The sequence below is a fragment of the Eurypyga helias genome, unplaced genomic scaffold, assembly GCF_000690775.1.
Source record: "Eurypyga helias isolate BGI_N326 unplaced genomic scaffold, ASM69077v1 scaffold24202, whole genome shotgun sequence".
Classification (NCBI taxonomy): domain Eukaryota; kingdom Metazoa; phylum Chordata; class Aves; order Eurypygiformes; family Eurypygidae; genus Eurypyga; species Eurypyga helias.
In genome coordinates this window covers 11,427-25,033 of record NW_010235606.1, presented here as the reverse complement: position 1 = coordinate 25,033, position 13,607 = coordinate 11,427, and the positions used below count along the sequence as shown (strand labels likewise).

Here is a 13,607-nt window from a genome sequence, read left to right as displayed (position 1 = left end):
CCTCCTCTTTCAGGGCTTGATTCAGAGAGGGGATGAAGGGCAGCAAAGCTTACGGCTAAGAGACATGTTCAGAGGGCATGCTGCCCTGGCGCTGTGTTTCAAGCCAAGACACACCAGATTTGAGAACGCTTCATGCCTTCTCCTCTCTCCAAGAAGCACCGCCATGAAAACAAACAACATTGGAGACATCCCTGACCAGGAATATCTTTACCTTCCTCACAGGGAGATCCTGGTCCAGAGGGTCCTCGTGGCCTGCCCGGTGAGATTGGAAGCAAAGGAGCGAGGGTAAGCATGGAGCAGGGGTTGGTGACAGCCAGGAGGGAGGGAGAGCACTGCTGCCATCTGGGGCAGTTCACCCAGCTCTCCTCCTCACGCACACCCACCTGTACCTGCCTCTATGCATTCTGTCATCTTCCTTTGCTTTGCAGGGAGACCAAGGACTCCCAGGACCCCGAGGCCCTTCAGGTGCTGTGGGAGAGCCAGGCAAGATTGTAAGTCATCCTGGGGCATTTGTGTGACCATGTCCTCCCTCTGCAGTGAGAGCTTGCCCTACTGACTGCACTGTCCCTCCCAAGGGGACCCTGCCTGACCTTTTCTCAGGGAGGCTCAAAAATTAGCCCAGAGACCCCTGGCTAGCAAAGAGAAATTGCAGGACCCGAGTCCCTGCTTCTCTATCACTCCTGGTCCCAGGTTTTCCTAAGACCATGTGGAAGGGACTATATCAGAGCAGGTCATGGAGCAAGGAAAGGTGAGGCTCCCCGAGCACCCATTTGTCCTGGGTCTGTGTTCAGTCCAGCACCTACTGCGGCAGCAGTGCCGTGACATCTGCGTGGCTCCATGGGATACAGGAACCCAAGTGCAGAATCAGTCACTGTCACAGTAACCTCACTGTGAGGGAAAATGGTCTTGCAGCAGCGTCTCAAGAACTGGTTTCCCTGGCACGGTCCTCTGTGTGGCTGGGGAGCCTCAGGGAACCTCCTTACCCACTTCCTCCATTCTCCCCAACACTATCCTGCAGGGATCGCGGGGGGACCCTGGTGACTTGGGCCCAAGAGGTGATGCCGGACCACCAGGACCAAAGGTAAAGCACCTGAATGCAACTATGCGTTTGAAAGGGTATTTTGGTGTGCTTTTTAACATTATTATTATTTTTAAAAAGGCAGTTTCCACTGCAGAAACTGTGCCCTGGAAACAGAATGGCTCAAACCTGAGCCTCCAGTGGGGCAGAGATGTAGATCTTGCTCTGGCCAAGGCAGCTCTAATTATATCCCTCACCGTGACCAGATTTAGGGTTGGCCCTGGCATACGACATTGCTCCACACAGCTGTTCTCAATGTTTCAGAGCCAGCTGCAGAATTCACAGCTCCTGTTGCTGTCTGACCCCAGAAGAAGATGTAAACGGCTTTGATTGTCAGAAAAGCTGGGTTTGGTTTCTGACAGGTCATTTTTTTTTTTTCTACCAAAGGGTGACAGAGGCAGACCTGGCTTTAGCTTCCCCGGACCCAGAGGACCGCAGGTATGTGTACCTCGTCCAGGGCAGACATAATGTGCCACAAGAAAGCCTGCTTTGGTGGAGTTTGCTGTTGGAGCTCAGCAGCTTGGGAGAAGAGGGGAAGGAGGAAGAAAAATTGTCAGGGTCACAAAAACGTGGAGCCTGCAAAAAGGGGCAAGGGGGTTGAACACCAGGACTGAATCTGGCTGCATCTCCATCAGCCTCATGGCAGAGGTGACGGGGACCCCAGCCCCAAAGGTGGTGATGGGGAGGTGGCTGCCCCCACCACCACAACCATCAGCCTGAAGTTACGCCCGCTGCTCAGTGTTGTGCCCCTCACTGCACCCTTTGGATGTATGCGTGCACGGTGAGGGGTGCTGACCTCTCCTTCCTCTCCCTTTTCAGGGTGACAAGGGTGAGAAGGGGCAGCCAGGACCCAAGGTGAGTGTGTTTGTTGCCTGTTTTTCGTACTGACTGAAATGCTGAGTAGCTGTTGCCTGGCCCTCCGGGTGTGTGGCCGAGGAGCCTGTCCTGCCAGCAGCTGCCTTGGCTACTCCCTGCAGCTGTGGAGCTGGGGTGTATCTCCCAAGCCCATCTCCTTTTGAAACCATCTGAAATAGGCTTTGTAAAACTTTATTCTTAGTTAATGCCTATGTAAATACTGTTTATTTTCTCTGTGCTGTTTTAGAGGGTGCTCTCCCAGGCCAGGCAGGCATGTGTTTTTGACAGGCTTATAGCAGTAGTGCCTCTGCCTGAGCACATCCAGATGTGCTCCGTGTCGGATCTGTTTCTCTTTCCTTTGAGCAGGGAGGAAGGGGTGAGCTTGGACCAAAAGGAGTGCAAGGAACCAAAGGAGAGAAGGGGGAACCGGTAAGCAGACTGCCCGTACCACCTGTGGGGTCAGCATCCCCATCCCACACCTCTGCCAGGTGTGCTGGGGTGCACACTCTCCCTCCTGCCCTGTGTCCCCAGGCTCAGCTGTGGCAGGCTGGTGACTGTGCTTAGCAGGGCTCTGTCTGAGGAGGGGGTCAGGAGGAGCCCCGAAGACCAGTGGCTGCACCAGCAGCCTTGCCAGGGAAATACTTGACCCTTCTTTGCTTCTTCCCCAGGGTGATCCTGGCCCAGGAGGCGAGCCCGGACCCCGCGGTCCAACCGGTGAAGCAGGCCCCGAGGTACAGTACCATGCCATCACCCCTGAGCAGATGCTGCAGCTCCCTCCTCTCCCCACTTCTCCTTGGTGCTCTAAATCCCAGAGGACTCCAGTGGGTGTCCCTGCAGCAGGGCTTACCAGAGGGGACACCAGCTGCCACACGTCTGCTGGGTCTCGGCGAGGCTTTCCTACCCTTCTCGCAGCAGACCTCTGCAAATGCCACAGTTTTGATGGCTTTGACGTCTACTTCCCAAAAAGGGAACTCATGGGAAAACTGTGCCTGAAATCCCTGTGCTCTTCTTACAGGGGACCCCCGGCCCCCCAGGAGATCCTGGCTTGACTGTAAGTAGCACTGCTCTGCAGCCCCCGCTGCTCTTCTTCCTGGGGTAACTGTGGCTTTGCCATGCACAGCCTGAGAATAAATAGGGCACCAGGTCCTGCTGCAGAGGTGGCCTGTGGCTTGCCACTGGAGCCAAAGAAAGAGGGGAGGTGGCTGGCTGGGTGGGAAGGAAAAGGGGAGGATGGATGCTGCGTGAGGCACTCACCCCGCACCCCTTTGCTGGCAGGACTGCGACGTGATGACCTACGTGCGAGAGACGTGCGGATGCTGTGGTGAGCAGACCATTGCTTCCCCCTTGGGCAGGGGAACAACAACTCGAGGGGTGGGGCAGGGGGGGTCACCAGAGGCTGCCACCTTCTTCAGGAGCTCCCTTGAGGGAGCTCTGCCCCGTGAGCTGCCCTTTGCACCGAGCTGCTGGCACGGTGGGCTCTTTGCTGCCCTGCACAGCACTGCACCTTGCAGAGGACACAGCGCTGGGAGTCCTCCCCTGTTCACCCCAGTCCCAGCCCACCTGTGAGTGTGGTGGCACTGCAGGGGCAGCCTGGCTTACCTCCCAAAATTTAGCTCTGCCGTTGCAGGAGCAGCCAGGTGTGATACAGAGTTGCATGGTCCCCATGATAGGATGGAGCAAGATTCAAAAGGTTTCTTTTGATATAAATTGGCAGTAAAATGCAGGCAAAATCCTCCCTATGCTGCTGACTGCCGACAGCACCACAAACCCTGTGGATGCTTGGTGTGATCCTATCTCCGTCTTTCCATAGAGGCCTGGTGGCTCTTGTTCCCACCATCATCAACCCTTGTGTTTTCCTACTTCTCTCCCTCTGCCCAGACTGTGAGAAGCGCTGCGGTGCCCTGGACATCATGTTCGTCATTGACAGCTCAGAGAGTATTGGTTACACCAACTTCACCCTGGAGAAGAATTTTGTTGTCAACGTGGTCAGCCGTCTGGGCTCTATTGCCAAGGATCCCAAGTCACAGACAGGTCTGGACTGTGTGGGGACAGAGGCGGGCACAGGGAAAAGGAAAGGGTCTCGGATACCTCCAGCTTCCACGTTTTGTCTGTAGCTGCTCCAGGCTGCAATCCGTCTGTCCAGCAGTTTCTGCTCTTCTCTCTTCCCTTCCCAGCTTTGTAGGCCAATTGGGCAGCTCTTTGCTGATATGAAAGTTTGTTGACTTTCTCCGCTTTTCACTGAGGACACAAGGCCAAGTAACGTGACGCTTCATTGGCAGGTGCCCGTGTTGGGGTTGTGCAGTACAGTCACGACGGGACCTTTGAAGCCATCAAGCTTGATGATGAGCGCATTGATTCGCTGTCGAGCTTCAAGGAAGCAGTGAAGCGCCTGGAGTGGATCGCTGGAGGCACCTGGACACCATCTGCCCTTCAGTTTGCCTACAACAAACTCATCAAGGAAAGCAGGCGAGAGAAAGCCCAAGTGTTTGCTGTGGTGATCACGGATGGGCGCTACGACCCTCGGGATGACGACAAGAACCTGGGGGCTCTTTGCGGTAGAGATGTGGTGGTCAACACCATTGGCATTGGAGACATGTTTGACCAGCCAGAGCAGAGCGAGACCCTGGTCTCCATCGCCTGCAATGAACCCCAGCGAGTCCAGAAGATGAGGCTCTTCTCAGACCTGGTGGCAGAGGAGTTCATTGACAAGATGGAGGATGTGCTCTGTCCAGGTCTGTACCTGTTCTTGCACGGCTCTTACTGGAGCTGGAGCTTTCACCCCCAGGGTTGGGGGGGGCGGGGGGGGCATGTATGGTGTGTTGCAGCGATTGTAGCGGCACTGTGTCCCAGCAGGTTGGCCCAGTAGCTCATAGGCTGGATCATTCATGGTGGGGACTGGCCGTTATGTAGCCCTGGATAAACAGTCCATCCTGAGATACGAGCCACCCTTTTGGGGCAGTCCTTTGGACCCCTTTCCCCTTATAAGACACCTTGCCCTGCCACCCTGCCCGTGCAGGAGGATGGCAGCACATCACTCAGTTTTCCTTGTTTCTTTTCTTTCCAGATCCCCAGATTGTCTGCCCTGAGCTGCCCTGTCAGACAGGTAAACGTTACAAGTAGCTCCATGCTATCTGCACAAAGTGGTAGGTCCACGGGAGAATGCACAAGGCTCAGAAGAGGGAGGTGGGGTGTGCAGCCCTGTTCATTCCCTTTGGATGGCAGGAGTTTGGGAAATAGTGTTACTTTACATGAGGAAAGGCTCCAGGTTTTCATCTCCTGCTCCTTTCCTGTCTCTGAGTTCTCTGTGCAGGTAGGTACAAGTGCACTGTGTTAGCGCAGCAGCATGGCTCAACCCTGATATTTCTCCCTATCCCAGTGCCTGGGAGCCACCAGGTTCCAACTGTCCAAACTCAGCAATTAAATTTCTCACTTTTTCCATATCCCTATCACACATTGAGTCAAAACCCCCTTGTTAAACTCTCCCACCTATATGACCGTTGAAAGGCAGAGCCCAGCCTGCAGCACTGGGCAGGATACTCCTTGTGAGTGAGGAGGGCAGAGCAGGGGGTAGGGACCGTTTGGACCCAAAGCTTTGGCTTCTCTAACGCTGGCTGTGTTTAATTAACAATTACCTCAGGGTGTTGGATTAAAGGAAAAAGGCTGTAAGGGTCCTCTGGTATAAAGGAGACGGCTGCTGCTCGCTGCAGGCAGCTTTACTTGAGCATACTTTGCTTGTTAAGGGGCAGATCTGCAACCTGAATTCCTAGAGAGCCTGTCTGTCTGAGTGTCTGTGTCTGTTTAAATACAACAGCTGCACTGTTTGCTGATGTACACAAAGCTTATAGGGGACAAAGTTTCGCCGGCTCTTGCAATTTTTATCTCTACTCTTGCCGTGAATATGTTTTTGTGAAGGTCCCCAGCTTCAACTCAGTATTGTACAGAATCTCAACTTGCATTCTCAAAGAAGTCCCTTTGTTTTCATACAAAGAAAGGAAAACTGGTCCCAGAATGCTCAGAAATCTGAAGACAGAAAAGCTGTAATTATTCCCATCTAAAATCTCTCACCAGTGTGTTGAGTATTTGCACCTGGCCATGCAAAGAGAGCGATGTCCGACGGGGATGCTGAGATATGCTGAGCTATCCACACAGGCTCCTCTGCAGTGTCCTCTGAGGAGCTTTGTCCTGCGGATCCATGCATGAGGAGGCGACTTCCCCATGTTGCACTGGTGACTGCTCAGGTGTCTTCGAAGGTTTTGGTCTTTGCAGCCTCCCCGTTTCCGAGGAACACTGCGGGAGAGAGACTGACCAGTGGCACACTCAGGTTCTCCTAGGCGTGGGCCATCGAAGCCCTCCAAAGCAAGGCGGCAGTCCTTTCCCTGTAGTGCACTTGGGTGTTTCTGTTCCGGATGCAAGGTGAGAAGAGTTTGCTGTTACCTGACAGTCCTGGGGACCAGAACAGAGATGGTCTGAGGAGGCACCTGAGGGAGTCCCCTCCTGGGTGAATCCCTCAAGCCGTGCCATAGGTGGGTTAGGTCAAGCGCAGGCCCTACACTTGCACCCCGAGGACATAGCTAGGAGGATGTGAACCTCCAGTGAAAGTGCCAGTACACCCATTGCAGTGTGGGCAGAAATTGTCCTAGTGTGCAAGGATCCTGGTAGACCAAGTTTTAAGTGATACTCAGAGATTCAGGGACCTTTGGGCAAAGTGTGTTCCACCCACCACCACACTGGACGGTCCGTGATGCGTTGCCGTCATCCTCTAGAAGGATTTGCAACAATCACACTTGCCTAGTGGTGAGGGAGCATGTTGGATGGGACGTGACATAAAGCATGTGGCAGAGCCTGGGACTTCTCTGCTCACTGCTCAGCCTCCTCCTTTTCTCTGAGAACATTGGAGAGTCGGTGCCAATTCACATGCAAACCCTTTGGTTGGAGACGGTGCCTTTTGCAGGCTATGTGAATGAGCTTCGTGCACATCCAAGGTGTGTGTCCAGTCGTGTACAGGTTCAGGTCAGGGAGAAAGCTACACCCAGCCCTGTTCTTGGCCCAGTGGTTGTCAGAGTTGCAGTCCTGGCACTTTAAGGAGCTGGCCATTTGCTCATGCCAGGTACCCCAGCTCCAGCCTGTCAGCAGAGCACAGGGAGGGACAGGTATTGCATATAGCCCGGCTTCCTGCCTGCTGCCTTGCAAAGCCAGGCACGTTGCTACTTCAGGTTCACATCCGCAGCTGAAGGCATGCTGCCTCGGTGCTTGGCCTAAGGAAATTCAGGTTTTCCTGTTTTCAGGACAGACCTTTGTTTCCCTGTCGCCACTCATCAAATACTGCAGCGCTGAGTATGCTGGAGTGTTAAATGAGTTAAATGCTGAGCAAATCTGAACTGACCACTTGCTTCAATAGAAACCGCATGACGCTCTGTGGGAGTCTTTCTAACCCATGCAAAAGGCTTTGCTTTGAGCTTTGGGGTTTGAGCTGAATTTAAGTCCAGCGCAGCCAGGCAGAGACAGAGGCTCTCGGGGTCCTGACTAGCCTGGACACTGCGTAGGAGCGTTGCGCACTGCAAGGCAGTGACTCTAGCCAAAGCGCAGCGGGCTAGGTGCCAGGCAAGGAGTTCACATAATGCTGATGTACAGTTCACACGTAGCAGAGTTCAGAGCTACCTGATGGCTGAATCCCATATGCAGAAATGGAGGAAATGTGGCCCTTATCCTGACCACTGCTCCTTCTCCATCGTGTATATGCGGGTTGAGTAGCAAGGAACGGGGTAGTTAAGGTCTCGTGTAATTTTCTGAGGTCTCTAAGTTGATGTATGAGTGATTTCAACACAAATCCCACGGTTCCTCAAGCATAAGCGTGGCAGAAAGGTTTAAAATCTGGCTTTGGTCTTTGCTTCTCTGTCCCTCGTTAGCTCTGTTCTTCTCTGGTGCAGTGCACGTAGGAAAGCCAGGGAGCTTTCGTAGAGACAGGCATTGCCAGCAAGCCCTGAAAATATTCTTTTGACGCTCACTTGCAGATGAGAGGAACCCTGGGAACGTAAACCCACTTATATTCCGCCCCATGGAAGAGGGAGTCAACATAAATTTCCCCAGCACCATACATTCGATCGCCCAGTTCCTAAACTCCACGCGGGAAACCCAGGACCCCAGCATGTACACCCAGCTGGTGGCCACTTTGGCCTTTACCGCCGAAAAAGCCAAGTTTGCCACTGGAAATGAGCGGCAAGAATGGATGGACTTGTTCATTGACACCTTCAAAATGGTGCACAGCGAGATTGTGGGGGACCCAGAGACCGTGCTAGGGCTTTGCTGACATCCCCGTTAGAGATCACGTGCAGCAGGTGGAGGCAGTGGTTGTGTGGAGGTGGTCATTGTCTTTCCTCGAGTGTGTGTTTGGCAGAGGGGACAGGTACATTGGTAGGCGCTTTTAGTTTAGGACAAAGACAGGCAGTGGAATGGCTTGGCTGCGCTCAGCCGGGCACGTGACAGAAGGGGCACTCCTCTCCAGCTTGGCTGACTGATGAACACAGCAGCTTTCTCCAGCCATGTCAAGATGCTCTTGCTTTGTCCGCTGCTTTTCTGCAGAGGAGCTGCGTTGCCTCATCTCCAAGCCACGCTGCTCCCCCCCAGCCCTGCCCTGCTCCCTGCCCACTCCATCGAGCTAGTGTGCCCAGCTATGTGCCAGCACCAGTCTCCACGGAGCAGGCTGCTGGCAGGCACGTGGCTGAGGTCCAGAGCCAGCCCCTCATTTGCAGAGAGCCTTTTCCCACGCCTTCCTGCCTACGTCTTTGCTGACCGCTGCTGAAGCATCTTCTGCGTCCTCTCGCTGGGTTACCCTAAGGGGTCTCTTCGGGTCCTGCAAACCATTTGTGTGGCAAGACTGGCAATGCAAGGTGCATCTCCTCTCGCCGCAGTGAGTGTCTCTGTATAACCATTCCATGGGCAGCTGGGGATATTGAGGGGAAAGAGCAAACAGTGCAGGAGGGAGGACAACCCTGGCTTTCCATCAAGAGCACCAAAAACTGGGGAGTGCTTCTCTCAGAAGCTGTATGAGCTCCCTCTGCCTTTTTCTCTGCTTGTATGTTTGTTTTTATTCTGTCTTAATAAGCAACGAGTACCTGTTCAACTCCGAGAGTCAGAGGTTATATAGGACCAGGCAGTCCAAAGCTAAGATCCATGACTGCGCAGGCACATCCCTGCGATACGTTACGTGAGCTGTTTAAAAGCAGGTACTTAAACTTGTAGCATAACCCATTCAATCCATACCCAGTGCTAGTTTGATTCAGAGAAACTACAGACCCACCACTTGCGCTGCAGGTACGTGAATTTGGAGTGTTATTTCCATGAGCTCAGCTGCCCCTGGGTTTCACAACAAGTCCGGTGGGTGACTGCCATTCCTGCCTCCAGGGTAACTACTGCCCTCCCAAGCTGTAAGAAGAGAAAACGGCATTTCATGTGCAGGCACAAGAGTAGAAGTGTTTGCTGCCAGCAAGCGAATTTTGCAGCCTAACTGACGTGGTATTATTGCAATAAAGTATACTGAGCAAATGTCATATTTAATGGGCAGAAGGCAGAAGTATGGGCTTCGAAACTGCAGCTGGGCTGTAGTGTGTGCCAAGTGGAGCCAGTTGCCAAGCTCAGGCACAGGAATTGGAATGAGGGGCTTGCCCGCTTGGAACTTCTTGCAGTGTTTTCAGCACCTGGGGCTTGCAAGTCCAGGCTAGAAGCCAGCCAGCAACAGGCACGCAGGAGAGGTGTTTGTGTCGCTCAGCCCGTGAGCAGGTCAGCTGCGCTGCACAAAAATAGTCATCTTCCCAAGGTTTCAGTGCTTTTTGCTCCCGGTCTATAGGGACAGGGAGCTCAGAGAACTCCACTGTTGGCCTTTAATGGAGAGAAAATTGTTCAGAGAGCTTAAAATGGTATGCTCAGAGTTTTAGGTGAAGGCAAAAGGATGGGGATCTGCCTGTGTCTGGTCGTAGTTCACATATTCCAGACAGTCTATGCAAAGCCAAGCTCCCTACTTTGTCTTTAGCTTTACCCCAAAAGTAGCACGTGATTTAGCCTGCTGGGGTGCAAGTGAGACTACTGAACTCAGAGTGGTTAAGCTGCTCCAGCTGTGGGGCTAGAGGAAAAGTCCCAAAGGAACACTGATCTGAAGGGAATATCTCGGGGCTGGGACATCTTGCTGAACAAGATGAGGATTTGGCAAGACTCCAGCAAAGGGGGTTTAGACCTCATCACACAGAGGCTGTTTATTTTATTTCCTTTGGAAATACTTCCTACCAAAGCAGTGCAATGTTGAAAACAAAGGTTTGGGAGGGGTGGTGGTGAAAGGGGGGAAGTCCCAAGGAGGGCTAAGAGGTCAGTCCCCGTCTCCCTGCCACTTTTCATCTCCAGCTGTCAACACTGAAACAATAGGGAAAATACCAGTTACCCAGGTTTTAGAGGAAGCAGGAACATGATGTGAATGGGTGGGGTTACTCCGTTCGTGGACATAACTAGGTGGGTTGCTAGTGGCAGGAAAATCCATGGTGTAGCTTTTGTGCCATTGTTAGATGTCCTCAGTTGTGCCGTAGCACACAGTAGGGTGAGCTGCAAGCACTTCTGCCTTGCTGTAAGCCGCATGAGAAGGACTGGTGCTCCAATTGAAAGCACGATGCAAAGATTCTAGCTGGCCTAATCTGTGGTGTGGTGTCTTCGAGAGCTTATCTCCCAGTTAAGGATGAGAATTTTGTTCCTTGCTGCAGGAAAGGGCTCCTCAGCCTCCCAGAAATGGGAACAAGCTGTGACCGAAGTGTGGCACTGAGCAGGACAAACCCAAGGTTTTGCTGTGCTGACTCGCATCCGTATGTTCCCATGGGATAACTCGTGTAAAGGCATCTTATTACAGCCCCCTCCAGCTGTGAGGGCTGAGCAGCAAGCAGAGTGTCCCTTGGGAGTGCTCCTGCAATAGAGGCTGCCTGGAGAGCCGTCACACTCTTCCTGAAGCTCCCTGGAGTGATGCTGCTCTCGGCTGCGTTCTGCTTAACTAGGACCTCTTAAGGCTTGCTTCGGGTTGTGTGGGAGGCAGGTGGACCTTGCTAGTAGTCTCACGAAACATGACTACGTGTAGACAAGCATCGGGGGAGACAGACTGGTAACACTCCCCCAACATGATATGCAGCCCTTGCTCCCACCCGCTTGCTTCCACCTGCTTTTGCAGACCCCTGCATAGATTTCGGACTGTGTGGTTGCGAGGGGCATGCCCTCCTTCCTTTCCTTCTCCATCACTGCGCAGAGCAGGTGAGGACCAGGAGCGCAGGTGCTGCCAAAGCAGAGTATCCTTATGGCAGCGGCACCAGCGTACCTTTAGACAACAATTCTCAGGAAGGTTGGGCAGAGGTGAGTACACGCCTTTACTGCTTTAAAGGAGTGGAGTATCATGGTGGAACTTCAAAATGCAATATTGAAAAAGCTCATGAGGGAAAAAGCATCTGTTGGAGATTGGTTTCTGCTGCAGTCAGAACTGGCACTGCAGAAGCCTGTTGTTCACAGTAAGACAATGTACAGTAAGTGTCATTCAAGGCATGCCGTCACTCTAGATACGTTTTACAGTGTGGGCTAAGGAGAAACACCAGTCTACAAGGTCAGGAAACACGCTACAGAAGCAACCACGGACTTTTGCAATGTCCAACGAGTTAGGTTAAACCACAAGTACCAGCAGAGTTTTCTACTTCAGGTTTGACTGTTTTATCGTGGATTGAAGTGATGCCAAACGGTCTGTGAGCACAATGATACCCACCATCGGAGCTTCTGCTACACTGTGTGGTTGGATTCATGTTGGACTCTGTCGTCTCAAGAGGGCACATATCTCTTTTGCTTTAAAATATAGCTGTGCTGTCTGCCGAACGTTGGCTGCACACGTAGTACTAATGTACTAAACAGTGGTCCAATTGTTACTCAGCTCAGGCAAGGAATTACACTGGTTCAGCGCCCCACCATGCTGAATCCAGGTGTAACAGCGTTAAGCCCGGAGGAAGCACTTTGTCAAGCTGGATTTGCTCATAGTCTGACAATTCAACCTCATGTCATACTCCAGTCCCAAAAGTTACCCCTTGTTGCCAGAAATGGATGCTCAAGCTAGGGCTGCTCCAGAATCTCCTGTTCCTTGCCAGCCATGCAACACAACTTGACATCGGCTCCAGGACTTCACCCTGTCGACATTCAGTCTCAGAACCACAGAACTGCTTGACAGTGATATGGCCACTACACTCAGGGGGTCGCCAGTCGCAGTGTGTGCATCACAGATGGGTACTGCTGGTGCAGTCATGTTCCCAACTAGGGTTTTCAGCTGAGAAGGAAGGTCAAAAGAAGAAGAGAATTCAACAGTGCAGAAATGGAAGTGTTTCTAGGAGAAACGCACACAGAATACCAAATGCAATACACATAACAACTGCAAAGGAGCAAAGCAATGGTCCCTAACAGCTGTCTCCAAAGACTGCTATTTTCTTCTCTCTTTTTCCCTGAGTTTGCTCACAGTGTACATTGATATGCCCACTCCGTGGACAGGTGCCGTTCCGAGTGGCTGAAGAATAATGTCCCACTGTGTTTCACTCAAATATTGGTCTGTTAATGTGTTACAAAAGCTGCTTTACTACACACAGGTGCATCAACAGGGATAGTCTTGTTTTCCAACCATATGACCCCACCTTTATAAGCTCTTCAGGAATTAATGATTGCTGATTAAATTACTCTGGGTGAAAGGTATGAAAACAGCTTTTGCCCTACAAATCTGTATGTGTAGCGTAACCCTGAAAGTGAACCACTCTCTAGAAGTAACCGGGAGGTTTGCAGACACCTCCTGCCACTAATCTCTGGATATTCCTGTTACAGAGATGGGCACTGCTGTAAGAAGGTGAATGTAATTCTGAGACTGAAACGCACAGGCCTGTCTAATTTCATGAATGCCTGTGGAGGTCTGTCAGAGGCACCAGAATAACATTCACTGTGACCTAGTGCCCAAGAGCTGAGGGAATGAGAACCAAATCTCCTACGCTACCAGCTGCAAAGACAGGCTTTGGCAGCAGAATGGGGTTGTCCTTCTTTGGAAAAGGATGCACGGAGGTGACTCCAGCCCAGACTGCCCCAACCTTATCCTGTAGGCTTTCTTATTCCAACTCTTGTCATCTTCTTTCTCCTGCAGAGCTTGCAGTGGCCCAGTGCACACAGCGCCCCGTTGATGTCATCTTCTTGCTCGACGGCTCTGAAAGGATTGGGGAGCAGAATTTCCACAGGGCCCACCACTTTGTGGAGGAGGTGGCTCGTCAGCTCACGCTGGCCAGGAGCAACAGTGACAACATGAATGCCCGGATTGCGCTGCTGCAGTATGGCAGTGAGAGGGACCAGAATGTGGTCTTCCCGCTGACCTACAACCTGACGGAAATCTCCAACGCCCTGGCGCAGATCAAGTACCTGGACTCATCCTCCAACATCGGATCAGCCATAATACACGCCATCAACAACATCGTGCTCAGCCCGGGAGATGGGCAGCGGCTCGCCCGGCGCAATGCTGAGCTCTCCTTCGTCTTCATCACTGATGGCATCACAGGAAGCAAGAACCTCGAGGAGGCCATCAACTCCATGAAGAAGCAAGACGTCATGCCCACGGTAGTGGCTTTAGGGAGTGACGTTGACATGGATG

General features: G+C 52.5%; 1 protein-coding gene across 1 annotated transcript in view; it reads left to right on the top strand.

The window, feature by feature from the left end:
* Positions 1–222: 222 nt before the first annotated feature.
* COL6A2 (collagen, type VI, alpha 2) overlaps positions 223–13,607 on the top strand; it is a gene marked incomplete at its 5' end in the record, with an annotated part of 13,532 nt that continues 147 nt past the window's right edge. The window contains 14 exon segments of the mRNA XM_010146821.1: positions 223–285; positions 429–491; positions 1,019–1,081; positions 1,466–1,516; positions 1,898–1,933; positions 2,300–2,362; positions 2,602–2,664; positions 2,949–2,984; positions 3,209–3,254; positions 3,812–3,964; positions 4,213–4,665; positions 4,998–5,036; positions 13,110–13,605; position 13,607. The exon segment at position 13,607 is cut by the window's right edge and continues 147 nt beyond it. Of these exon segments, the coding sequence (XP_010145123.1) occupies positions 223–285; positions 429–491; positions 1,019–1,081; positions 1,466–1,516; positions 1,898–1,933; positions 2,300–2,362; positions 2,602–2,664; positions 2,949–2,984; positions 3,209–3,254; positions 3,812–3,964; positions 4,213–4,665; positions 4,998–5,036; positions 13,110–13,605; position 13,607 (1,626 nt within the window).